General features: G+C 35.7%; 1 protein-coding gene across 4 annotated transcripts in view; it reads left to right on the top strand.

The window, feature by feature from the left end:
- CDH18 (cadherin 18) overlaps positions 1–25,833 on the top strand; it is a 696,319-nt gene that overhangs the window by 429,964 nt on the left and 240,522 nt on the right. For all 4 annotated transcript variants that reach the window (XM_045082036.1, XM_045082035.1, XM_045082039.1 and 1 more), the window contains exon 3: positions 22,967–23,261. In XM_045082036.1, coding sequence (XP_044937971.1) covers positions 22,967–23,261 — 295 coding nt within the window. The remainder of the gene's footprint in view (positions 1–22,966; positions 23,262–25,833) is intronic.

Below are 25,833 nucleotides of genomic sequence, written 5' to 3'. Positions count from 1 at the left end.
CAGAGCACCAAGAGGGAAAGAGAAAGTACAATAGAGTTACAGATGACAAGAATGGACAAGCATTACAGAAGCCCTTGTCTTTCTATAATCTATTTTTCAGAATGACAACCCATCACATATCTAGTTAGGAGTTACTATGTCCCACCCACACTGAAGAAGAAATTATATATGTGTGTAAATTATGTATGTGTGTAAATGATTGGGGCAGCAATTATTATAGGAAATTCCAGTGGCTACCCACTCTCATCTGCCCTTGACAACCTAGAGATTCATATTCCTCCTACAAAACACACTCATCTGTACCAAAAGTTTTGCAAGTATCATTCCATTATAGTTTTAGCTCAAAATACTGGATCTCATTATCCATTCCAAGTCCAAGTGTAGATGAGGCTCTTTGGATAAAAGTCCTTAAGTTCATAACCTTAAATAGAATTATTTTTCTCTGTAGTTATGTGAAACTATAAAAATGTGTTATTTTCCCATCACTCACACAACGATGGGACAGGCATTAAAACTAACAAAACAAAACAAAACAAACTACTATATATTCAAAAACGAAGTTGGAGACACACAGGATTCACTGCTCCATGGAATTCTGAAATTCAGTCAAGCAGATACTAGATGTTCCTTAACTAGTTCTCAAGGTGTAGGAATAATTTTCATGAGTCCAGCCTCTGGCGGCTGGACGACTTTCTCCTTCTTACTTCTTCCTCTCCTTCTCCTTCATCATCATCTTCTTCTTCTTCTTTTTCTTCTTGTTCTTTTTTTTTCCCGTTTTCTCTGATATTAGCTTTAATTGTACTCCTTATTGTTTTTTTTTAAATTTTTTATTTTTTTATAAACATGTATTTTTATCCCCAGAGGTACAGGTGTGTGAATTGCCAGGTTTACACACTTCACAGCACTCACCCAAGCACATACCCTCCCCAATGTCCATAATCCCACCCCCTTCTCCCAAACCCCCTCCCCCCAGCAACCCTCAGTTTGTTTTGTGAGATTAGGAGTCACTTATGGTTTGTCTCCCTCCCAATCCCATCTTGTTTCATTTATTCTTCTCCTACCCACTTAAGCCCCCATGTTGCATCACCACTTCCTCATATCAGGGAGATCATATGATAGTTGTCTTTCTCCGCTTGACTTATTTCGCTAAGCATGATACGCTCTAGTTCCATCCATGTTGTTGCAAATGGCAAGATTTCATTTCTTTTGATGGCTGCATAGTATTCCATTGTGTATATATACCACATCTTCTTGATCCATTCATCTGTTGATGGACATCTAGGTTCTTTCCATAGTTTGGCTATTGTGGACATTGCTGCTATAAACATTCGGGTGCACGTGCCCCTTTGGATCACTACGTTTGTATCTTTAGGGTAAATACCCAGTAGTGTAATTGCTGGGTCATAGGGCAGTTCTATTTTCAACATTTTGAGGAACCTCCATGCTGTTTTCCAGAGTGGCTGCACCAGCTTGCATTCCCACCAACAGTGTAGGAGGGTTCCCCTTTCTCTGCATCCTTGCCAGCATCTGTCATTTCCTGACTTGTTAATTTTAGCCATTCTGACTGGTGTGAAGTGATATCTCATTGTGGTTTTGATTTGTATTTCCCTGATGCCGAGTGATATGGAGCACTTTTTCATGTGTCTGTTGGCCATCTGGATGTCTTCTTTGCAGAAATGTCTGTTCATGTCTTCTGCCCATTTCTTGATTAGATTATTTGTTCTTTGGGTGTTGAGTTTGCTAAGTTCTTTATAGATTTTGGACACTAGTCCTTTATCTGATATGTCATTTGCAAATATCTTCTCCGATTTTTTCAGTTATCTTTTGATTTTGTTAACTGTTTCCTTTGCTGTGCAAAAGCTTTTGATCTTGATAAAAATCCCAATAGCTCATTTTTGCCCTTGCTTCCCTTGCCTTTGGTGATGTTCCTAGGAAGGTGTTGCTGTGGCTGAGGTCGAAGAGGTTGCTGCCTGTGTTCTCCTCAAGGATTTTGATGGATTCCTTTCGCACATTGAGGTCCTTCATCCATTTTGAGTCTATTTTCGTGTGTGGTGTAAGGAAATGGTCCAATTTCATTTTTCTGCATGTGGCTGTCCAATTTTCCCAACACCATTTATTAAAGAGGTTGTCTTTTTTCCACTGGACATTCTTTTCTGCTTTGTCGAAGATTAGTTGACTATAGAGTTGAGGGTCTATTTCTGGGCTTTCTATTCTGTTCCATTGATCTATGTGTCTGTTTTTGTGCCAGTACCATGCTGTCTTGATGAAGACAGCTTTGTAATAGAGCATGAAGTCCAGAATTGTGATGCCACCAACTTTGGCTTTATTTTTCAATATTCCTTTGGCTATTCGAGGTCTTTTCTGGTTCCATATAAATTTTAGGATTATTTGTTCCATTTCTTTGAAAAAGATGGATGGTACTTTGATAGGAATTGCATTAAATGTGTAGATTGCTTTAGGTAGCATAGACATTTTCACAATATTTATTCTTCCAATCCAGGAGCATTTTTCCATTTCTTTGTGACTTCCTCAACTTCTTTCATGAGTACTTTATAGTTTTCTGAGTATAGATTCTTTGCCTCTTTGGTTAGGTTTATTCCTAGGTATCTTATGGTTTTAGGTGCAATTATAAATGGGATTGACTCCTTAATTTCTCTTTCTTCTGTCTTGTTGTTAGTATAGAGAAATGCAACTGATTTCTGTGCATTGATTTTATATCCTGACACTTTACTAAATTCCTGTACAAGTTTTAGCAGTTTTGGAGTGAAGTCTTTTGGGTTTTCCACATATAGTATCATATCTTCTGTGAAGAGTGATAGTTTGACTTCTTCTTTGCCGATTTGGATGCCTTTAATTTCCTTTTGTTGTCTGATTGCTGAGGCTAGAACTTCTAGTACTATGTTGAATAGCAGTGGTGTTAATGGACATCCCTGCCGTGTTCCTGACCTTAGCGGAAAAGCTTTCAGTTTTTCTCCATTGAGAATGATATTTGCAGTGGGTTTTTCATAGATGGCTTTGATAATATTGAGGTATGTGCCCTCTATTCCTACACTCTGAAGAGTTTTGGTCAGGAAGGGGTGCTGCACTTTTTCAAATGCTTTTTCAGCATCTATTTAGAGTATCATATGGTTCTTATTCTTTCTTTTTTTGATGGGTGCGTTGTTTGATTTTTTAATGTAAAGCGAACCTGGGATAGACATCATTTGCTCATGGTACACTATTTATTTTATATAATTCTGCATTCTATTTGCTAATTTGTTATGAAAAAGTAGGAGATGTCTTTCTTTTTTTTTTTTAAGATTTTGTTTATTTATTTGACAGACTGAGAGTGAGTGCGTGCGGGCAGGAGGAGGGGTAAGGAGAGGGGCAAGGGCAGAGACAGAGGGAGAAGCAGGGTCACCGCTGAGCATAGAGCCCGATGCGGGGCTCGATCCCAGGACCCTGGGATCATGACCTGAGCTGAAGGCAGGCACTTAGCCAACTGAGCCACCAGGCCCCTCTGTGTCATGCAGTTTTATAAGAGGTTCTGAGCTATAGAATTTTCCTCGCTTAATATCATACTCTCCTAAGTTTTTACTCTTTGGAAATTTATTGAGACTTGTGTTATCAAATATATGCTCTCTCAGTGAACATTCCTTCTGTACTTGACAAGAATGTGTCATATGCAGTTTTCAGGCTTAGTGTTTTGTACAGTCAACTTGGTCAAATTGATGGATAGCACAAGCTTTTCTCTCTTTTTATGTTTGTGTATTATATCAGTTACCGAGCATGTGTTGTTAAATTTACCACCACTGTGTATTTCCTTGTTCTTCTTATGTCAATTTTTGCTTCATGAATTTTTGTATTCTACAATTAGGTCTATATGTATTTAGGATTTTTGTATGCTCTTAATAAATCATAAAATTTTCTCCTTTATCTCTTGTCATATATTTGGTATTGGAATATACTTTGATATTCACAAACTTGCTTTTTTATGTTGATAGTTGGCTTGTATCATTTTTCATCCTTTTAGCCTTCTTAAGCATTTTCATTTAAGGTACATTCTTTTACTCCCAATCTAACAAATTCTACTTTTTAATCACTGTGTTTAGTATATTTATGTAGTTTGTTAATTTTTATTGAACTATGATTTACAATATATACATCCTTTTAAAATGTACAGTTGATCAGCTTTTAAAACATTCTTAAAGGTACACAACCATCACAACTCCTTAATTCCAGAATGTTTTCATTGACATGGAAGAGAAACCCCACGCTCAATAGTGGTCAGTCTCCATTTCTCCTACTACCCCAGCCCTTGGCAGCCACATTTGTTTAGAGGTTTTGTGTCACCTATGTTTTCATATCTCTTGGATACATCCTTAACATCCCCATTTCTGGGTTCTAATGAAGCAGGAGAGTGAGGTTCTTTTCCCACAGAGTCGAAGAATGAATCTCACAGATAAAGGAGAGTGAGCAAAGCAATAGAGTTTTGTTAAGCAAGGATACAGAAAAAACTCTCAAGAGTGAGAGGGGTCCTCACCAGTTTGCCAATGTGGGCCTCCACCAACAGATAGTCTTTTATTTAGAGCTGACCATAGAGCTTGTGGCTTAACAATTTTGTGATGTCTTGGTTTCATTAAGGACTGGTGATAATATCTTTAGGGTGTACTTCTTTTGGGAGGGTCTGGTTATTCTTTGTTGGTCACAGGGTGACAGTTATAAAAAGATGCCACCTTGGATGCCAGGGCAGGATGGTCTGTTTTTTTCCTTTATCTCTGGTTTTGTTATGCCTCAGCATTTCTGGGATTTCTGTGAGCCTGATCACATAGTCCTCTACATGTGTCTCCTTACCTAGGTCTGCCTATTCCTCACTCAGTGAGACCCTTTGGTTGTATATCAATAGATCATACACTTGGGGATGATTGCCAACATGTATCTTGGAGGGGGTGGGTAAGGATAAAGGAAGTTTCCAAAGGAATTTTTACATGTTAAAGTAAACTTACAGGATCCTGGGGTCAGGCTAAGGTTGTCTTTTGCCTTAGCAAAGTGTCTATGTTCAGGCAATTGAGTCCCTAGGGGAATATCACTCTGCCTGTTTCAAGGACTTGTCAGTGGGCTGTAAGTAGTAAGGAAATTCTATCATGATGATGACAGCTTTGTAATAGAGCTTGAAGTCTGGAATTGTGATGCCACCAACTTTGGCTTTCTTTTTCAACACTCCTCTGGCTATTTGGGGTCTTTTATGCTTCCATATAAGATTTAGGATTATTTGTTCCATTTCTTTGAAAAAAATGATGGTATTTTGATAGGGATTGGATAAAACATATAGATTGCTTTAGGTAGCATAGACATTTTAACAATATTTGTTCTTCCAATTTATGAGCTTGGAACATTTTTCCATTTCTTTGTGTCTTCCTCAATTACTTTCATGAGTGCTTTATAGTTTTCTGAGTACAGATTCTTTGCCTATTTGATTAGGTTTATTTCTAGTTCTCTTATGGTTTTGGGTGAAATTGTAAATGGGATCGACTCCTTAATTTCTCTTTCTTCCCTCTTGCTGTTGTTGTATAGAAATGCAACTGTTTGCACTAATTTTATATCCTGAGACTTTACTGAGGTCCGATATCAGTTCTAGAGGTTTGGAGTAGAGTCTTTTGGATTTTCCACATAAAGTATCCTATCATCTGCAAAGAGTGAGAGTTTGACTTCTTTGCTCATTTGAATGCCTTTAATTTCTTTTTGTTGTCTGATTGCTGAGGCTAGGACTTCTAGTACTATGTTGAATAGCAGCAGTGATAGTGGACATCCCTGCCATGTTCCTGACCTTTGGGGAAAAGGTCTCAGTTTTTCCCCTTTAGAATAATATTTGCTGTGGGCTTTTCATAGATGGCATAGATGATATTAAGGTATGTACCCTCTATTCCTACACTTTGAAGAGTTTTGATCAGGAAGGGATGCTGTACTTTGTCAAATGCTTTTTTCAGCATCTATTGAGAGTATCCTATGGTTCTTGTTCTTGTTCTTTCTTTTATTAATGTATTGTATCACATTAATTGATTTGGGGTTGTTAAACCAACCTTGCAGCTCTGAAATAAATCCCACTTAGTTGTGGTGAATAATCCTTTTAATGTACTGTTGGATCCTATAGACTAGTATTTTGGTGAGAAATTTTGCATCCGTGTTCATCAAGGATGATGATGATGATGGGGTCTTTGTCTGGTTTTGAGAGTAAGATAATGTTAGTCTCATAAAACGAGTTTGGAAGTTTTCCTTCCATTTCTATTTCTTGAACCAGTTTCAGGAGAAAAGGTATTCATTCTTCTTTAAATATATGGTAGAATTCCCCTAGGAAGCTGCCTGGCCCTGGGATCTTTTTGGGAGATTTTTGATGACTGCTTCAATCTCCCTACTCATTATGGGTCTTTTCTTCCTGGTTCAGTTGTGGTAGTTTATATGTCTCTAGGAATGCATCCATTTCTTCCAGATTGTCAAATTTGCTGGCGTATAGTTGCTCATAATATGTTCTTATACTTGTTTTTATTTCTTTGGTGTTGGTTGTGATCTCTCCTCCTTCATTAATAATTTTATTAACTGGGGTCCTTTCTCTTTTGGTTTTGATAAGTCTGGCCAAGGGTTTATCAATCTTAATAATTCTTTCAAAGAACCAGGTCCTAGTTCCATTGATTTCTTCTGTGGTTCTTTTGGTTTCTATTCCATTGATTTTTGCTCTGATATTTATGATTTCTTTTTTCCTGCTGGGTTTAGGTTTTCTTTGCTGTTCTTTCCCCAGCTCCTTTATGTGTAGGGTTAGGTTGTGTACTTGAGGCCTTTCTTATTTCTTAGAAAGGCTTGTATCCTAATATACTTTCCTCTGAGGACTACCTTTGCTGTGTCCCAAAAATTTTAAACAGTTTTGTTTTCCATGATTTTTTTTAAATCCTTCATTAATTTCCTGGTTGACCTATTCATTCTTTAGGAGGATCCTCTTTAGCCTCCATGTATTTGGGTTCTTTCCAACTTTCCTCTTTTGATAGAGTTGTAGCTTCAGAGCATTGTGGTCTGAAAATATGCAGGGAATGATCTCATTGTTTTGGTATCAGTTGAGACCTGATTTGTGACCTAGGTTGTTATTTATTCTGGAGAATGTTCTAGAGAAGGATTTGTCATCTGTTGCTTTAGGATGGAATGTTCTGAATATATCTGTGATGTCCATTGGGTCCATCTGGTCCAGTGTGTCATTCAAAGCCTTTATTTCCTTGTTAATCTTTTGCTTAGGTGATCTGCCCATTTCATTGGGGGGGGGTGCTGTTAAAGTCTCCCACTATTATTGTATTGTTGTTGATGTGTTTCTTTGATTTTGTTATTAATTGGTTTATATTGTTGGCTGCTCCCATGTTAGGGGCATAGATATTTAAAATTGTTAGATCTTCTTGGTGGACAGACCCTTTAAGTATGATATAGTGTCCTTCCTCATCTCTTATAGTCTCTGGCTTAAAATCTAATTTATCTGATATGAGGATTGCCACCCCAGCTTTCTTTTGATGTCTATTAGTATGCTAAATTGTTTTCTACTCCCTCACTTTAAATCTGGATGTGTCTTGGGTCTAAAATGAGTTTCTTGTAGACAGCATATTGATGGGTCTTATTTTCTTCCATTCTGATACCTTGTGTCTTTTGATTGGGGCATTTAGCCCATTTACACTCAGGGTTACTATTGAAAGATATGAATTTAGTGCCATTGTATTGCCTGTAAGGTGACTGTTACTGTATATTGTCTCTATCCTTTCTGGTCTACTACTTTTAGGCTCTCTCTTTGCTTAGAGGACCCCTTCCAGTATTTCCTGTAGGAATGGCTTGGTATTTGCAAATTATTTTAATTTTTATTTGTCCTGGAAGCTTTTTCTTTCCTTCTATTTTTAGTGACTGCCTAGCTGGATATAGTATTCTTGGTTGCATATTTTTCTAATTTAGTGATCTGAATATATCATGCCAGTTCTTTCTGGCCTGCCAGGTTTCTGTGGATAAGTCTGCTGCCAATCTGATATTTCTACTATTGTATGTTACACACTTATTATCCCAAGCTGCTTTCAGAATTTTCTTTTTGTCACTAAGACTAGTAAGTTTTACTATGAGATGATGGGGTGTGGACCTATTTGTATTGATTTTGAGGGGGGTTCTCTGTGCCTCCTGTATTTTGATGCTTGTCCCCTTTGCCATATTAGTGAAATTCTCTAATATAATTTGCTCCAATATACCTTCTGCCCCCTCATTCTTTCTTATTCTTCTGGAATCCCAATTATTCTAATATTGTTTTGTCTTATGGTATGAGTTATCTCTTGAATTCTTCCCTCATGGTCCAAAAGTTGTTTACCTCTCTTTTGGTCAGCCTCTTTATTCTCCATCATTTGTTCTTCTATATCACTAATTCTCTCTTCTGCCTCATTTATCCTAGCAGTAAGAGTCTCCATTTTTTAATGCACCTCATTAATAACTTTTAAAATTTCAACTTGCTTAGACTTTAGTTCTTTTATTTCTCCAGAAAGGGATTTTATTTCTCCAGAAAAGGATTCTGTAATATCTTCCATGCCTTTTTTGAGCCCAGCTAGTACCTGATAATCATCATTCTGAACTCTAGTCCTGACATATTACCAATGTCCTTATTGATTAGGTCCATAGCCTTTGGTACTGCCTCTTGTTCTTTTTCTGTGTGTGGTGAGTTTTTCCACCTTGTCATTTTATCCTGAAAAGAACATATGAATGAGGGAATAAAATACTAAAAGGGTAGCAAAAACACCAGAAAAATATACGCTAACCAAATCAGAAGAGATTTGAAACCAGGGTGAGAAGAAATGGGGAAAAATAAATAAATAAAAAAATATATATATATAAATATATATATATATACACATACATACATATATATATGACTGGTTTATAGAACAGAGTCACTCTATTGACTTTGGGTGTATTCTGGTCTCTTAGAAGAAACTAACTCCCAAAATTTTAAAGATAGAAGAACTTATACATATATATACAAAAAAGGGTAAACAGGATGAAGGGATGGAATATGACTGTAAAGATGAAAATTTAAAAAGATTATAAAAAAGTAGTTGATAAGATAAGTTGATTGGAAAAAGGAAAAAAAAGGGGGAGAGCATGTGATCAGGCTGGAGACTAGAACAAAGCCATGTGCTGGATTTAGGGTATATTTTGATCTATTAGAAAAAAAGTTTATCCCAAAATTTTAAAGAAGAAAACCTTTATGTATACAAATAATAAAATACAATGACAGGATAAAATATGACTATAACAATGAAAATTTAAAAATATATTTTTTAATTTATTATTTTTTTATTAATTTTTTATTTTTTATAAACATATATTTTTATCCCCAGGGGTACAGGTCTGTGAATCACCAGGTTTACACACTTCACAGCACTCACCAAAGCACATACCCTCCCCAATGTCCATAATCCCACCCCCTTCTCCTAAACCCCCTCCCCCAGCAACCCTCAGTTTGTTTTGTGAGATTAAGAGTCACTTATGGTTTATTTTTTAAAAAAGGTATTGATAAGATAAAATAGTTAAGAATGTTAAAAGAGGAGAGGAAAAGTAAAAAAAATAGAATAAGAAAAAAATAAAAGAAAAGAAAAATTAACTTTGCAAGACTAAAGGATCATGGGGAAAAAGCCATGCATTCTATGTGTTGCTTTCTGGTAGACCTGGAGTTCAGCAGTTCTGGTTGATCAGTTAACTTGGTCTTGGCTGGGTGTTCTTGCTGATCTTATGGGGGAGGGGCTTGTTGCAGTGATTCTCATGTCTTTTCAGGAGGCAGAATTTTACCTCCCTTGCCAGGGGCCAGGCTAAGTAATCTGCTCAGGTTTGCTCTCAGGAGCTTCTGTTCCCAGAATGCTTTCTGTATAGCTTTGGAGGATGGGAATGAAGATGGCAGCCTCCCAATATCTGGCCCCATATGAGCCAAAAGCTTGGGGCCCCACTCCTTAGTTTGCCCTCAGAGAGTCAGTCAATGACTCCTGTCTCCCTGGTCTCTGGCCATGCTCCATGCTCACCCTGCGTATGACCAAACATCCCCGTTTGGAGTCTCCAAACCCAGCAGATTCCTACTACATGCTCCCACACTGTTTCTCCTGGAGAAGGAAGGAGGGGGTCTCCCTGGATTTGCCACTTGTGGGGTCACTGCTCAAAGAGCAGTGGTCCAATTGTGCCTTGGGTCACAATTTAAGGTAACCCCAAGCTAAGAGCTCACTCCTTGGCTCTGTCTCTACAGCTGGCTTCCCTGGCTGTGATACCTGGGTGCTCTGCCACACTTAGGCACCTTGGTCTTTCTGTGACCCTCTGGGTCCTGAGACCTTACTGTCCCATGAGGGCTCCACCTCCCAGGTTAGCCTCTGGAACAATGCCCCTCAGGGAAGCAAGTTCTGATTTTTTGCTTAGCTGATCCACCACTTGCCTGGAGCCAGCTCGTCCCACTGCTGTCTATCTTCCTCTTGTTTTGGATTCACTTCTTCACATGTCCTATCTTCCAGAAAGCGGTCAATTTTCTCAGGATGTTGCTTTTCAAGACTACTGTAGAGTTGTAGAGATCAGAGTATGATGGGAATACGGCACATTAAAGTACCACACAGACTACTGTTCACACCATGACTCTGCTGTTTTTCTTACTTATATTCTCCCTGGAATTCTACAAGTCTTTGGTTAATTTCCACAGATCTGAAAATATTGATTCTTATAGTTTTTGCCAGTATTCTCATTGCTTTGATGGAGGAGAACTGTTTAGAGTCCCTAAATCACCTTTTTTGCTGACATCTCCAACACATTTTTAAAATATAATAATTGATCAGGTTGGTAGATATCAATATTGTTTTTGCTCTTGCTTTGTACTCTTTCTTTTTTTCTCTTTGCTTTTTACCTTATCTTAGTTACTCACATTTTTTTAAAGTAATTCTTTTTAGCCCTTCTGTAAACTTTTTTAGTAATTCATCACTTTGTTAATTTGTAATGTTTGTCCGAGTCCTAAACAATATGCATCATAGCATGGCACAGTCTGTTTTGGAATCCATGTTTTTCCACAACACATCTGACATTTCACATTTGCTGTTCTTTCCTCTGCCTCATGCTAGATACTTTCTAAGTTCCAACTTCCAGTTCACATTCCAACAATCCCCTTCATGAATGCAGTTCCATTAAGACAGTATAATTTGTTCCTGCCCATTTCATTTTTTTTCTACTTATGTCATACCTTTTAGTCAAATTACCTTACAAACCCCTTACAAAGTTATTAATTCTGCTTTAAATATTCAGTTGTCTGTTTAAATTGAAATTTTTGAAACATAGTTTTTAAAATGTTTACCTCTTCACTGACCACTTTGGAATCTCCTCATCCCTTCCAGGTGAGCCAAATTTCCTCCAGGTATTACTTTAATACCCGGACTCTCCTTTTTTTATTTATCTTTTTAATTTCCTTATTTATTTTTATTTGCTATCTTTTAATACATCATGAATTATTTATGAAAGTTCAAATCATCATATTTCATTCTTTAGTAATATTTATTGAAAACCAGATATGTATTGTATATTGGAGACATGATAGTGAATGAATTTTGGCTGCTGTCCTTAATGAGAATGAAGTAAAGTGGAAGATGTTGGGCATTTCATCCGAAATATACTTGAGATGGTAACTACTGAACAATAGTTAGCAGTGGGATCTTCGATGTCACAAAGGAAAGACAGACTATTTAGATGAAAAATTCAGAGACAACTTCATAGAAGATAGGAAATAAATTAATTCTGAGCAGGTAGAGAGAAAATATCTATTCTGAGTAAATTAAAATTGGACAGTATGCACATGAGGAGCCAAGTAATCCAGTTTAGTTTGGCTAAATATTTGGTGTGAATGGTGAAGTGCCCAAAGATTAGGTTAGACACATAGACAGGAGCCAGGTGAAGATGTATTCTGTCTGAAGGCTGTGGGGAGCTCTCAAGTATTTTATTTAGGAAAGGATAAAATTCACATTTTAGAGATAACACACTAAATGGTGTAAATGGAATGTGCATGGAACAGAAGCAGGAAGACAGGTAATGAGACCATTTAGGGGAAACTGCAATAATCCCAGAAAATACAAGGGCATGAATTAACTCTGGTAACTGTGATGGAGAGAAGGGGGTGAGTGGGGGGATTTTTTAAAGAGACAGAATGACAAGAATTTAGAAAGTTTTTAGTGAGGAGAAATGGAAAAAGAAAAATCATTATTAGTCCATACAATTTCACACTGAGTTACTGAGAAGGTGGTAGCTTTGGTTATTCAATCTGATAAGAAACACAAGAGAAAGTAAAGAATGAGTTCAGACTTACAGCTGGGTAAATTGGTCTTTATGATTCAAACATTTCAGAATAGCATTTCATTCTGAAAAGCTTAACTGAGAGGAAAAATTGTGCACAATAGCAGACCACAGAATTTTTATTTCAACCTGCAGAGTTATGTGTGCTCAATTCTGGGTTGAGTAGCCCCATACATCATAGGAAAACTTAGCAAAAAAAACCTTTTACTTTGCACTGTATCCTCCTTTAGTTTCAATCCACAGTTTCTCTCCATTGAAAAACTTCAGTATTTCCATGTCTTGCATTTCCAAAGTTAGGATCCAATATTTGAGAGTTTGCATTCTACCGCCTTGTGCTGAGCTAGTTTTATTATTATTATTTTTTTAATTAGCTTTTTCCAAAAAACAAGTAGACAAATAAATGAAGTTATCAATAGATGGTGTTTGGTAACCTTAGAACAATTTATGTTGAGGGATACAATTAAATCGAGAACACACATGAATAAGGAAAAAGTTTGATGAGAGTTAAATTTTAGCAAGTGCTTAACTTTTATCCTTTTATAGAAATGGCGAAACAGGAATATAGATTGAGACTTTGTGTCCTTTACTCTGGAAAAACATCCCCAAAAGGGAAAATTAGTTTCACCTTAGGCTTCTGTCAGAACTGTCCCTATTCTGTGGATCTGTTGCTCTTTCTTGCTCTCTGCACTAAAAATTTCTTGAGGACAAGGGACCAGATTTATTTCAGCACATTGCTTGTAGGGATGGATGCAATTTTTTTTCTTTCATTCAGTCACATTGAGTTGGTCTTAAACTTAGAGTAAACACAACTACCACCTTGATATAGACCAAAACAAAACAAAACAAAAACAAAAACAAAAGCAGACAACAACAACAACAAAACTGAATAGAAATGTGGAAATTGCAGGCTTATGTGAGGGGCATATGAGATAGGCTGGGATACAGATCCAAAAATGTCAAGACAGGCTTCAGCAAGACAATTAAATAAGCATTACCTAGCAGTACCTGGGCAACTTAATGCAAAGAAAACAACCGAGATGTGTCTACATTCAGGACAGAATTTAGCAACCTGAGACATAGCTAAAAAAAAAAAAAAAAAAAAAAAATCAAATTCTTAAGCATCTCAGAATGAGAATCAAGCAAAGTTTAGAGGCTATGCATGGAAATGAGATGGTACTTGAGATTGTCTAATGATTCCTACTGCTTTGAGAGAGGTTTGCAAGATATTGTTGCTTTTCCATATTATAAAACCTAGAACTGTTGTTCAATAACAAGAACATTTATATAAAAAAGTAATACTTATTCAGTCGTTAAAACTGAAAGATTTATAAAAGGAAATTGACTAGATCTTTACAATGTTGGCTTTTTTCTGCCCTCCCTCAAGCCTCACTGGCTTGGATTATATTCCCTCCTAACTATCCATATGTCCATGTTAATAAATATGGATATCCCACATATGTACCTTTTGTTATTTATATTTTTATCTAAGTAAGATCTCAGCTTCTATATTTTTGCATGACATGATTTTCTCAGTCCACAACAAATTACAGAGAATTCTTCAGAGTTAACTTAGTCATAATATTATTATAATGATAATTCATAATTTATAAAACAGTCCCTCTCCAGTTAGATTGTTTGTCCTTAAATAATCAACAAGTATTATTCGTATAGAGATATCCTTATACATAGATGTTTAATTTCTCTTGTTTTCTATGACACTGGCATATGTTTGGCTTTCCTTCTACCTAACTGGTTACTCCTTCTCTTTCTGGTCCCTCTGTCTTCTTATTTTGAAGCTCTACAGGTTTCAGTCCTCAGTTCTTCTCTTTTCTTCTACATGTATTTATTTAATAACTTCATACTGTTTCATCACTCTAAATGCCACTTTTGTGGTGGTTGTCTCCCAAATTTATAAAGCCAACCATATTTGTCTTTGGAACTACAGATAGCCTATGAAAATGGCCTCTATATCTCTAAGATCGCCAATAGAAATACATATTTAAATTGTCAGAATTCAATTCCTGGTCTTCCCCATCCTAGTTCCTATACCTGTCACTTTCCACATCTCATTTAATTACAATTCCAAACTCTTAGTAACTGTGGGAGAGGGATAGAATCTCAAGCAGACTCCACGCTGGTTGCAGAGCCCAATGCGGGCTCCATCTTACAACACCAGAGATCATGACCTGAGCCAAAATCGAGAGTTGGATGCTTATGGACTGAGAACTCAGGTGCCCCCATGATTGTACCATTTCTTTTTTTTTTTTTAATTTTTATTTGTTTTTATTTATTTTCAGCATTATTTTTGCACCACACCCAGTGCTCCGTGCATTCCGTGCCCTCTATAATACCCACCACCTGGTACCCCAACCTCCCACCCCCCCGCCACTTCAAACCCCTCAGATTGTTTTTCAGAGTCCATAGTCTCTCATGGTTCACCTCCCCTTCCAATTTCCCCCAACTCCCATCTCCTGTCTAACTCCCCATGTCCTCCATGCTATTTGTTATGCTCCACAAATAAGTGAAACCATATGATAATTGACTCTCTCTGCTTGACTGATTTCACTCAGTATAATCTCTTCCAGTCCCGTCCATGTTGCTACAAAAGTTGGGCATTCATCCTTTCTGATGGAGGCATAATACTCCATAGTGTATATGGACCACATCTTCCTTATCCATTCGTCCATTGAAGGGCATCTTGGTTCTTTCCACAGTTTGGCGACCGTGGCCATTGCTGCTATAAACATTGGGGTACAGATGGCCCTTCTTTTCACTACATCTGTATCTTTGGGGTAAATACCCAGTAGTGCAATGGCAGGGTCATAGGGAAGTTCTATTTTTAATTTCTTGAGGAATCTCCACACTGTTCTCCAAAGAGGCTGCAGCGATTGCACCATTTCTTATCACTTCATCTTCCCACCTCTATGCTGTCATCATCAATCATCATATTACCATGGTGGCAGTCTATCAGTTCTCCCTGTTTTCATTTTTGTTCCTCTATTTTCTGTTCTCAGTAATGAAGTGGACATGATCCTTTTGAGACATAAATCAATTATGATGCTCCACTGCTCAAAATTTTCCAGTCTCCCTTTGTCTCATCCAGGAGTCCTCCATGATCTTGCTTCCAATTACAGTGCCCCTGCATCAATGGAGGATATGCTCCAAGACCCCCAATGGATGCCTGAAATCTTGGATAAAACCCGATCCTATATATATTGTGTTATATTTTTATACATGTATATCTATAATAAAGTTTAATTTATAGGTTAAGCATAAAAGATTAACAGCAATGATAAAAAATTACAACAAATACACTGTAAATAAAGTTATGTGAATGTGGATTTGGTCCTTTCTTAATATATCTTTTTGTACTCTACTCACCCTTCTTATTATGATGATGTGGGACAATAAAATGACTGCATGATAAGACGGAGTGAGGTGAATGATGTATGTGGGCAGTGTGACATATGGTTAAGCCACTATTGACCTGCTAGCAATACATCAGAAGGAAGATCATCTGCTCTGGCCTCTGGACCACAGCTGACTGTGGGTAACTGAAACCAGGGAAGACAAAACCACAGACAAGGAGGAGAGGGCTGCTGAATTTCTCTGATATCTTCTCCTACTGACCTTCTCCATCCATGCAATTCTGGTCACACTTGCTTCCTCACTGTTTCTGGAATTCACTGGTCATGTCCCTAACTTGATCCTTTTGCTCTTTCTGGTCTCCCTGCCTGCAATGCCCTTCCCTATAATATGCACTTGGCTAACTCACTCACCTCCTTCAAGAATTTACTAAAATGTCATTCTTTGAATATGTCTTATCTGACTCCTTTATTATATTTTATTGTTGTTTTAAAAACCACTGCAAAATTAGTGCCTTAAAACAACATGAATTTATTTTTCAACACTTACAGTTCAGAAGTTTCACATAGTTCTCACTGGACTAAAATCAAGGTGTGGGCAGGGCTTCATTCTTCTAGGGAAGAATCTATCCCCTTGCTTTTTCCCAGCTTCTAGAGACCTCTTTTAGGTCTTGCATGAAGATTTTTACATTTTAGAACCAGAATGAGGTGCGGAATCCATCTCACACTTCCGTTTTTCTCTCTCTCTCACCCAGCTGGGATCAGTTCTTCCCTTGTAAGGACCCATGTGATCAGAATTGTCCCATCTAGAGAAACCAAGGTAATTTCCTTGTCTTAAGGACCTTAACCTCCATCACGTGTATGAAGTCCTTTTGCCATATAAAGTAACATATTCACAGGCTTCCAGAGTAAAGATGTAGACATCTTTGAGGGACCTGTGTTCTGCCCACAATACTTCCATATTTAATACTGCAATCTCTCTACACATTCCCAACCACCTTTGATAGCTCTTCTCCGTTACTTTCTTTCTTTTTAAAAGAGAGTGTGGGTCCTGCCATCTTTTACCATGTTATTTATCAGTCGTGTTTTCTGGTTACTGTATATTTCTTCCCACTGGGATTGATGTAAGCTCTCCCAGGGTGGGAATCTCTGCATTAGTGATGTGTTTAAATACTGAGTACCAGAACCGAAACACAGTGAGGGCTCCAAAAATATTTGTTGGATATGTACTTCTGAAAGTGATTACTAGATCAAATGATAATCTTATATTTTATTGTCAGTTGAATTTTCTAAATGATTGAAGCCATTCACATTTCTGTCATCTTCTTTCCCTCTCCCTTTGATATGCAATTACTGTTTTTTTATTTGAACAAAGAGCAAAATGAACAGTAATGACTGAGTTTTAATGGAGATGAAATCACAACATATGCAAATATGTGGACAATGGTTTGGGCCAGTATTGTGCTGGAATTGCACTAATGTTAGTACATTCAGATTTTTTTTTTTTTTTCCTTTAAAACCAGCTGCCTGGGCTATCTCTTCCTCAGCTGGATCCTAATTGGCGGATAAAAGAACACAGATTAACTCTGATAGAGAAGAGGTACTCCTATGCCTCATATATCTCCAACTTTAATCAATGGATTAGTTTTTGAGGCTTTCTAACAATTAATAGTGAAATTCTCACTGACTTGCCTCCTGCAGTGACAAAATATTTGATACACTCCAATGTGGCCCTCTAAAGCAGCTGATTAAAATGGAATTATGACAACTTCAGACTTCAGAGATATTTTATAGTTTTTTTCTTTAATCTTGTACATTAATACCCCTAACCTGGGATTCAGGGGATATATTAAACACATACTGCCTCTTGTTCCTTTTCCTTCCTCCTCCTCCCTCATTAGTTTCCTTCCCTAAAGATACAGGTTGATAATTTAAATGATAAAAACTGCAGTTCAACAGGAGACTTTTTCATGTTTGCAAACTCTGATGTTTCTAGTTAAAAAAAAACACATACCTCATTTCATTACTCACCTAATCTCTTAACATTTTAATCAATGTTAGATTTGTGGTTGAACAAAGTACTTAATCATTACTATTTTTAATATAACTTTTTATATATTAGTTGTTGTCTAGTTAAAACCAATGGTTACATTTTTTTGCACAAGACTGATATGTGAATTATCAAGAGCCTATTATGATTTGATATGTTTTTCTTCTTTACATCAATTACTTATTAATAGTTCAATTGAATTTCATTTCATCTGCTTTTAGTTTAAAATATAAAAGATTATGCAAAAAATATAACATTCTGGAATGAAGGATGCATAATAAATTATAATAACATGTATTTCCTATGATCGTCACATTGCAACACTTATATTTTATGTGTTGGGAAAATAATAGTAGTGGAATTGCTATAAGATATTTCTGACTTTATTCCTGGATTCCACTGGAATATTGTAAATATAAGTTTTCTACTCATAAAAAAATACATAATACACGTAGTTTAAAATATTACAATTTTAAGTCAGTGACCTATCTTTTTAACATAGCTTGAAGTCCTCACTAAAAGCAACTTTTGAATTTAATTGCTCTGCCACCATCTTCTTAACCTTTTAAAGTTATTCTTCCCCAAGGGATAGAATATTATCTTAGTAAGGAACACTGCATTGGAGTGAAAGCCATAAATTTTTAGGTCCTGATCTTAATGTGGTCCAGGGTGAATAAATAGTTTTCTAGGGGGAACTCATGTGAGTCGCATGAGCTTCCTAAGTGCCATAGGTTACTACTTAACACTTAGAAAGAGATAATTTATTAAAGTAATGCCAGGGAAGTAGTCGTTTTGCTTTACTTGGGTGGTTATATTTTCTTTCTTCATTCTCCTCCCCTTTCCTGTTCTCTAATGAGCAGTTAATTAACCCTGTTTTATCATGTGATCACATAACACGAGCATTCTCTCTTCTTGCTTTAGGACAAAATAACATCTGTCCTTTCACACAAAAATGTGTCTTACTTTGCAAAATCTCATGACTTCTAAAAGTATATTCCTACCACTCTGTTTTGATAAGATCCTGACACTTTTCTCGGTGGTATTTCTAAAATGTCTGCTACAAAGGTTTCAGTATACATGACTAGGATCAACTTTTTCTCCTAAATATTTTTACGTATATTGATGTCAGATACAATGAAACTTCTCTTAACTACTACAATAGCTAGCTTAATTTACAGCATCATATTTTGCCTTTACTATATCAGTCTCATATCTATACCCAGAGTATTTCTACTGTATGTGCTCTACTCCTGGTTTGATGTCATTGCTGCCCACACTCAGAGATAGTACATTTCTACTCTGGTTATCTGTTTTACCTGATTATCTGTATCAAAGAGTTTTCTCTCCATATCTTAAGATTTTTGCCTCTACTGCTGACCCATTTCATTCCTTCATTCACTCATTCATCCGTTCATTCATTTACTCATTCACTGTTTCTTGCCTTAAAAAAAAAATCCCAATATACAACATGTGCTCTTCCAGGGTCTTAAAATTCACTCATTAAGCAAAGGAAGACAAAATAGCAGGTGGTTCTCTGGGGAACCACCTCTGTTGCAGATATGATTTCCAAACTAACCTGAACATTTGGAGATGGGTGTATGGTAGACAAAGGATAATCCTGACAGTGGATAGTTGTTGTTTCACAAATATTTATCATCACATTCATATAAGCTAAACACCATTGTAATAGTTTCCCATCAGTGTTAAAATAAAAGCTAATCATTCCAAGATTCAACTAGGCCTGCAGAGAGATTTACAAAATCCATTAATGAAATGATTATCTGCATTATTTAAACATTCAAGCTAAGCATTAATAACACCTTATATAATTCAGATACATATTTATAGCATTTAATATAAATTTTATTATGTTATCCAATAATATAAATACTGCTAAATTATAATTCACTGATTTTATTGCACATCTATTTTCAAATTAGACACAACTTTGGATATATTTAGGCTTAGTTGTTTAATTATAAACACTTTATGAATGTGGAATGAGTTTCAAGTCTTAACATCTAAAGCCATAAAATTACTCACATTTTTTTTTCTTTTATACGAATTGCTTAGCAATCTATATAAAGCAAAGAGTGTGTTATGTTTTTAATACATGCTTTAGATAGACAACTTTACTATTTCTTTTACAAACTTCCGTTGCTTATCTATCTATCTATCTATCTATAAAATGATTAACTTTTTAATAAAAATCTTTGATCCAAAATAAAGTAACATCAAAATAACCTCACTGACTCAGTTCATGATCTCAGGGTCCTGGAATCAAGCCCCATATCCCACTCTCTGCTAGGCAGGGAGACTGCTTCCTCCTCTCTATCTGCCTGCCTCTCTGCCTACTTGTGATGTCTGTCTGTCAAATAAATAAATAAAATCTTAAAAAACAAATAAGCTCACTGAGTACATAGAAGAACATGAAAATATACCCTGAAAATAAAAGTCAGTTGTCACCATTGCTATCTCTCTGAAATTAGTTGTTAGAAGCATAACACATTTCTCCCAAAAGGGTTTTAAATTATGTATATAGATTTATAACTTATATATAGTATAACAATAGCTAATAAAACTGCCTCACACTTTATTTAATAACAAGAGTGTTTGAGAAAGTGTTTTTAAAGACGTTTAATGAATTTGTCGCTTTACATTGCTATGATTTGGTTATGGATTAAAGCAAAGTTGCAGAATGTGAAACAAGCTGCTCTTTTGATATTTTGCAGGTGTCTACTTCATAAATGATAAACCCTCCCTCTAGGTGCTAAAAAGATAGGTTAAGAAACATAAAAAGATGACTAAATACATTTCCATCCATGCATATAACTATCTCCACACAACCCATTCTGCATTCTTCTTTCAGTAGTTAATTTACTAATGAAGTGTGAATCTTTGAAAGCTATGTTTTTCATATTTTGCTAATGGATTTCTTACGCCTCCTTATAAAGCTCAAAAAAAAAAAAAAAGTTTTGGGGCACCTGGGTGGCTCAGTGGATTAAAGCCTCTGCCTTCAGCTCTGGTCATGATCCCAGGGTCCTGGGATCGAGCCCCGCATCGGGCTCTCTGCTCTGCAGGGAGTCGGCTTCCTCCCTCTCTTTCTCTGCCTACTTGTTATCTCTGTCTGTCAAATAAATAAATAAAATCTTAAAAAAAAAAAAAGTTTTAAGAAGATGTAATTTGCTGAATCTTGCTAAGTGACTACCTTCAGAATTTGTCTCCGTTTATGTCTTACACATTTTCAAGAAGAGATAGGATTATTTTTTATATACTATAATTTATATTTCAGTTGCCTCCATTTTACCATAGAAGAGTTCTTGGTCACAGTTTATTATATTTTTCTATATTTTATCTTCTTAAAAAATGTCTTCTAAGAGTTCAGAGACTTTAATATAATCCTTGAAAAATTTCTCTTTATTATGGCAAGAAACCCGAAAGCTATATGAACAAGGTTATATTTTTCAATGTTTTCAAGTGTCAGAAATGAGCAAAAGGTGAGTAGTTGAGGTTATGTAAACAAAAAGGTTTCACATCAAGAGTAACTGTTCAGATCTCTTGGGAGAAACAATTCTTCAAATGTATGTTAAGATTTGAGAAAATATTGTGTTGTTCCTAGTTAAAACTATAGCATAAACAATGAATTTTGGAAAACACAAAAATAAAATTAAATTGAATTAAAAAATATAGCAGAGGCCCTTATGAAAATATTTAATTAAGATGGCACAAGTTGTAATACATTTTGAAGTATGAATTAAATGCAGTATAAAAGCATTTCTTGGGGTGCCTGGATAGCTCCCCAAGCATTCAAATCTTGATTTGAATCAAATCTTAAGCATTCAAATCGTGATTTCAGCTCAGGTCATCTCAGGGTCATGAGACTGAGCTCTGTGTCGGACTCCGCACTCAGTGCAGAGTCTGCTTGAGATTCTCTCTTCCTCTCCCTCTGTCCCTCAACCTGTGTTCTCTTCTCTCTGTCTTTCTCTTTAAGATAAATAAATAAAAACATTTCCTGATGTTTAAATAATAAAAAAGTTTTATAATTATCTTCGTATGTATTTATCTTTCTTACTAAATACTTCTTTTCTGCTGAAATATTACTTCTACAATATCTATTAAAATGATATTCCATTATTTTCATTTTAATGAGTGAGAATTTGTTACTGTTTTAATTAATTATAAAAATAGGACTATGTAGGGGCGCCTGGGTGGCTCAGTGGGTTAAGCTGCTGCCTTCAGCTCGGGTCATGATCTCAGGGTCCTGGGATCGAGTCCCGCATCGGGCTCTCTGCTTGGCAGGGAGCCTGCTTCCCTCTCTCTCTTTCTCTCTGCCTGCCTCTCCGTCTACTTGTGATCTCTCTCTGTCAAATAAATAAGTAAAATCTTTAAAAAAAAAATAGGACTATGTACTGATTAAATGCACCACTATGATACAAATTTTGAATTAGAGTTTCATAATTAAAAGAGAAAGGATGCCTGCCTGACCTCAGTCAGTAGAAAATGTGACTCTTGGTCTCAGGGTCATGAGTTCAAGCCCCACACTGGGAAAAGAGATTACTAAAAATAAATAAATAAATAAACAAACAAACAGACAAACTTAAAAAATAAAATGTTTCATTTTAATCTATTTTAATGTTCTTAATGTTCTAAATCTGAACATAATTTGGAAAATATTCTTTGTAAACATTTTTCAAATTATAAAATTAATATCTCTGTAACAAATCAGTGCCTCTCTTGTGGAAATTTTTAACAATATGAATTTTCTCCTACCATATATATTTTTCTTTTTAAAATTTTAAATTTTAAACAAAATGTCAAAAAATTAATTTTAAAAAATCATTATTCCTGAAAGAATTGAAGGGAAAGTGTTTACTGGTGATTTCTTTTTCCAATTCTATTTTCTGTAGTTAGTGATGTGGTGATTTAGTAGAATAACATTAAGGGTTGTTATTTTTCTTTTAATTAGTATTATCTATTAATTTCCCATAAGTCAATAATTGCTTTTTTTAGATCATGATAAAAATATCCATATCAGTACCAAGAAGAGAAGAACTGTAGAAAAATAAATGACTGTAGTAATCTATGGGACTCTGTGGAGATAAAAGCAATGATCAAAGTAAATTAAAACTATATATAGATAATTTTAAGGTAACATGATGTTAGGTTGTAATATAATTGCAAGCTAAATTATTTAATTTTTATTTTTTAGCTGCACTCCAATTCAGACAAAGGTGATGGGTCTGTCAAATACATTCTTACTGGAGAAGGTGCTGGGACTATATTTATCATTGATGATACCACTGGTGACATCCACTCAACGAAAAGCCTAGACAGAGAGCAGAAGACCCACTATGTGCTTCATGCCCAAGCTATTGACAGACGAACAAACAAGCCTCTTGAACCTGAATCCGAGTTCATAATCAAAGTACAAGACATCAATGACAATGCTCCAAAGTTCACAGATGGACCATACATCGTGACTGTGCCTGAAATGTCGGATATGGGTAAGAATAATCATTGTTTACTTTGGCAGTTAATATATTTTTGAGAATCAAAAAAAAAATCATCATTTGAAGACCAGTTTTTCATTTTCTACCTGGGTGTGCAGAAATCTGAAGAAATTTCAAAATATTTTGATATTTACATGTAGCTTAAAATGTTAAAGGATATTGGGTCTAGCTATAGATATTGGCTCTAGATTATAATATTATTAATGTTAATTTCTGAACTTCTAAGTATAGATAATGGTTTGGTATCAGGGAAAGAAAAAAAAGTCGTTAATGGGAAAACACCAGCAATTCTTGCTTGACACAGGCTTTGACGATACAATTTCCTCATGTGTCATGCTACAAAGATATCAACACATTCAAGGTGACAATTTGCAGGAATAAAAATAGACATTATAATGTCTGAAATCTTTTGCTACATGTCTTTTAAGCTTTCAGTATATGACCAAAATATAACATTAAAAAGGCAAGTAATAGCTACCATATTCAATAAAACTTTTTAAATACTCATAAGCTTTTACATACCTTATTTTAAAACATAAAATAATCATTAAAGTACTTTGTATACCATTTTAACGATGTATTAGCTACCATACCATACTGAGGTGATTTCCCAAATTCGTATATTTAGAAAATAGCCAAGAAGAAATTGACACCATGTTCTCCTGAATGTAGAGCTTACCCTGCAGTTGATGGGTTATGATCTAGGTCTCTAGCCACTCTGATGATCTGGGCCTTTCTCTTCACTTACAAATCTCTGCTGTGTAGCTACTTTATATTTCGTTTTTATCTTCTATGACAGATTTTCTAAATCATTAAATTGAAGTTAGAACTATGATACTTTTTTGACTATCTCTGTAAGACTCTAAGCTGGGATTTAGAACACAATTTTTGAGTAAAGATTTTATATATTTGAGCTTATATGTGAACATTATTATATATGTAAGTCTATATGACTATTAGTTTGAGCTAGGGTTATTATAGTCACTAATCAAATTGTTAGGTATTTGAATATATATAAGCTTTTTAAATTTTGATTTTTAAAATGTTTTTTAGATATAACTGACATACAGCTGTGTATATGTTTAAGATGTGCAGCAAAATACCTTCACTTACACTTACACCATGAAATGGTCACCACAACAAGTTTAGTTAACATTCTTCATCCTGTATACATATAGGTTGTTAATGGAAGATTGTAGTTTCTTCCCTTCTCTGCTCGAGTCCATATGAGTTCTCATGAGCTAGGAAGAAGACTCCTGAAGCTGTTGGAGAAGCAGGTTAGAAAGACAAGACTAGTTCTTGCTCAGAGTCTCAGAGTAGAAAGCGATTCTACCAGAGTAGAACAGAGGAATCAGCGCCAGAGAACTTGGGGAGAGGCCCAGAAGTCACTCAGGCCTATTGTTCTATTAGGAAAGTTGAAGGGAAACTGAGGAGCTCAACACCATGAAGCCTGGCAGGTGAGAGTTTAGTGGAAACTCTAGAACAGACTTCCTTCTCTCACCTTGTCAAGGAACTGACACCCCATTTGCTAGCCTCCTTTAGTCTCACAAGACCAGAGCTCTGTGACTCCGCCATTTGTGAAAATGCCATTGGTAAGGATTCTTCTAGAGGCTACGTAAGAGTGCCAAGGGGCACAAGCAAAGCCGCTATAACCGGGGGGCAAAGAACAAAGAAAAACACAGGCAGAACAGTGATCACCAAGCAAGTGTACTGAGCAGAGGATAACAAGAACCCTGGTGTTGTCGGGGTACTACAGAGATTTCTGTAGCTGAGAGCCATGTTTCTGCAACTCATAAACAACAAAGTATCAGCATATGATTAGGGTATGAATGATCATTGATATAATCCAAATTATTGTCCTGGAACTTGATAATATATTAGACTGGAAGAAGTAACTAAAAATCAGAGAGCAAAAAATACCCCCAATTTGGGAATTGTGGTACAAGATGAGACTTATAAGATTCATTAGACCTTTCATGTGAATGACATATGTTCCCAGGCAGCAAAAGAGTAAAGGAAGGAATGGATAATATTTTTTTTCCTTGAGGTGAAGAACATACTGAATTTATGAGTTTAATACAGTTTTTGAGGAGGGGTTAGAATAAGAATTAAACCTAGGTAAGTCCTGGCCAATTACCTAAAACCCAAATACAAGAAAATTTTACACTTTTAGATATTTTAAAATTACCTACAAATTTATGTATCTAGATATATATCACATTTGTCACTTGAAATATTAGAATCTGATTGACAGTTGAATGTACAACATACAAAGAAAAAACAAAGAAATAAACAAACAAACTGAAGCCCCAAATCCCTTGTTCATCAAAATATGATTCATTTCTCAAGGTAAAAGAAATGTTTGGGGAAGGATCCAGAAAGAAGATCCTCACCTTATCTTATCTAAAAATATATTCGAGAAAATGTTGAAATTAAAAATTGTTGAAATGAATCCAAACACAGATCCTCAAAGTTAAGGAAAATGACAAGGAGAGGGGGAAAAAAAAAAAGAAAAGGACATGTACCCTGAAATATGTGTTTTTGTGTGTACACAATTAAATAAAAA

The sequence above is a fragment of the Mustela putorius genome, unplaced genomic scaffold (assembly GCF_011764305.1).
Source record: "Mustela putorius furo isolate JIRA1106 unplaced genomic scaffold, ASM1176430v1.1 tig00000589_pilon_pilon_pilon, whole genome shotgun sequence".
NCBI lineage: Eukaryota > Metazoa > Chordata > Mammalia > Carnivora > Mustelidae > Mustela > Mustela putorius.
This window is presented reverse-complemented; position numbering and strand designations above follow the sequence as displayed.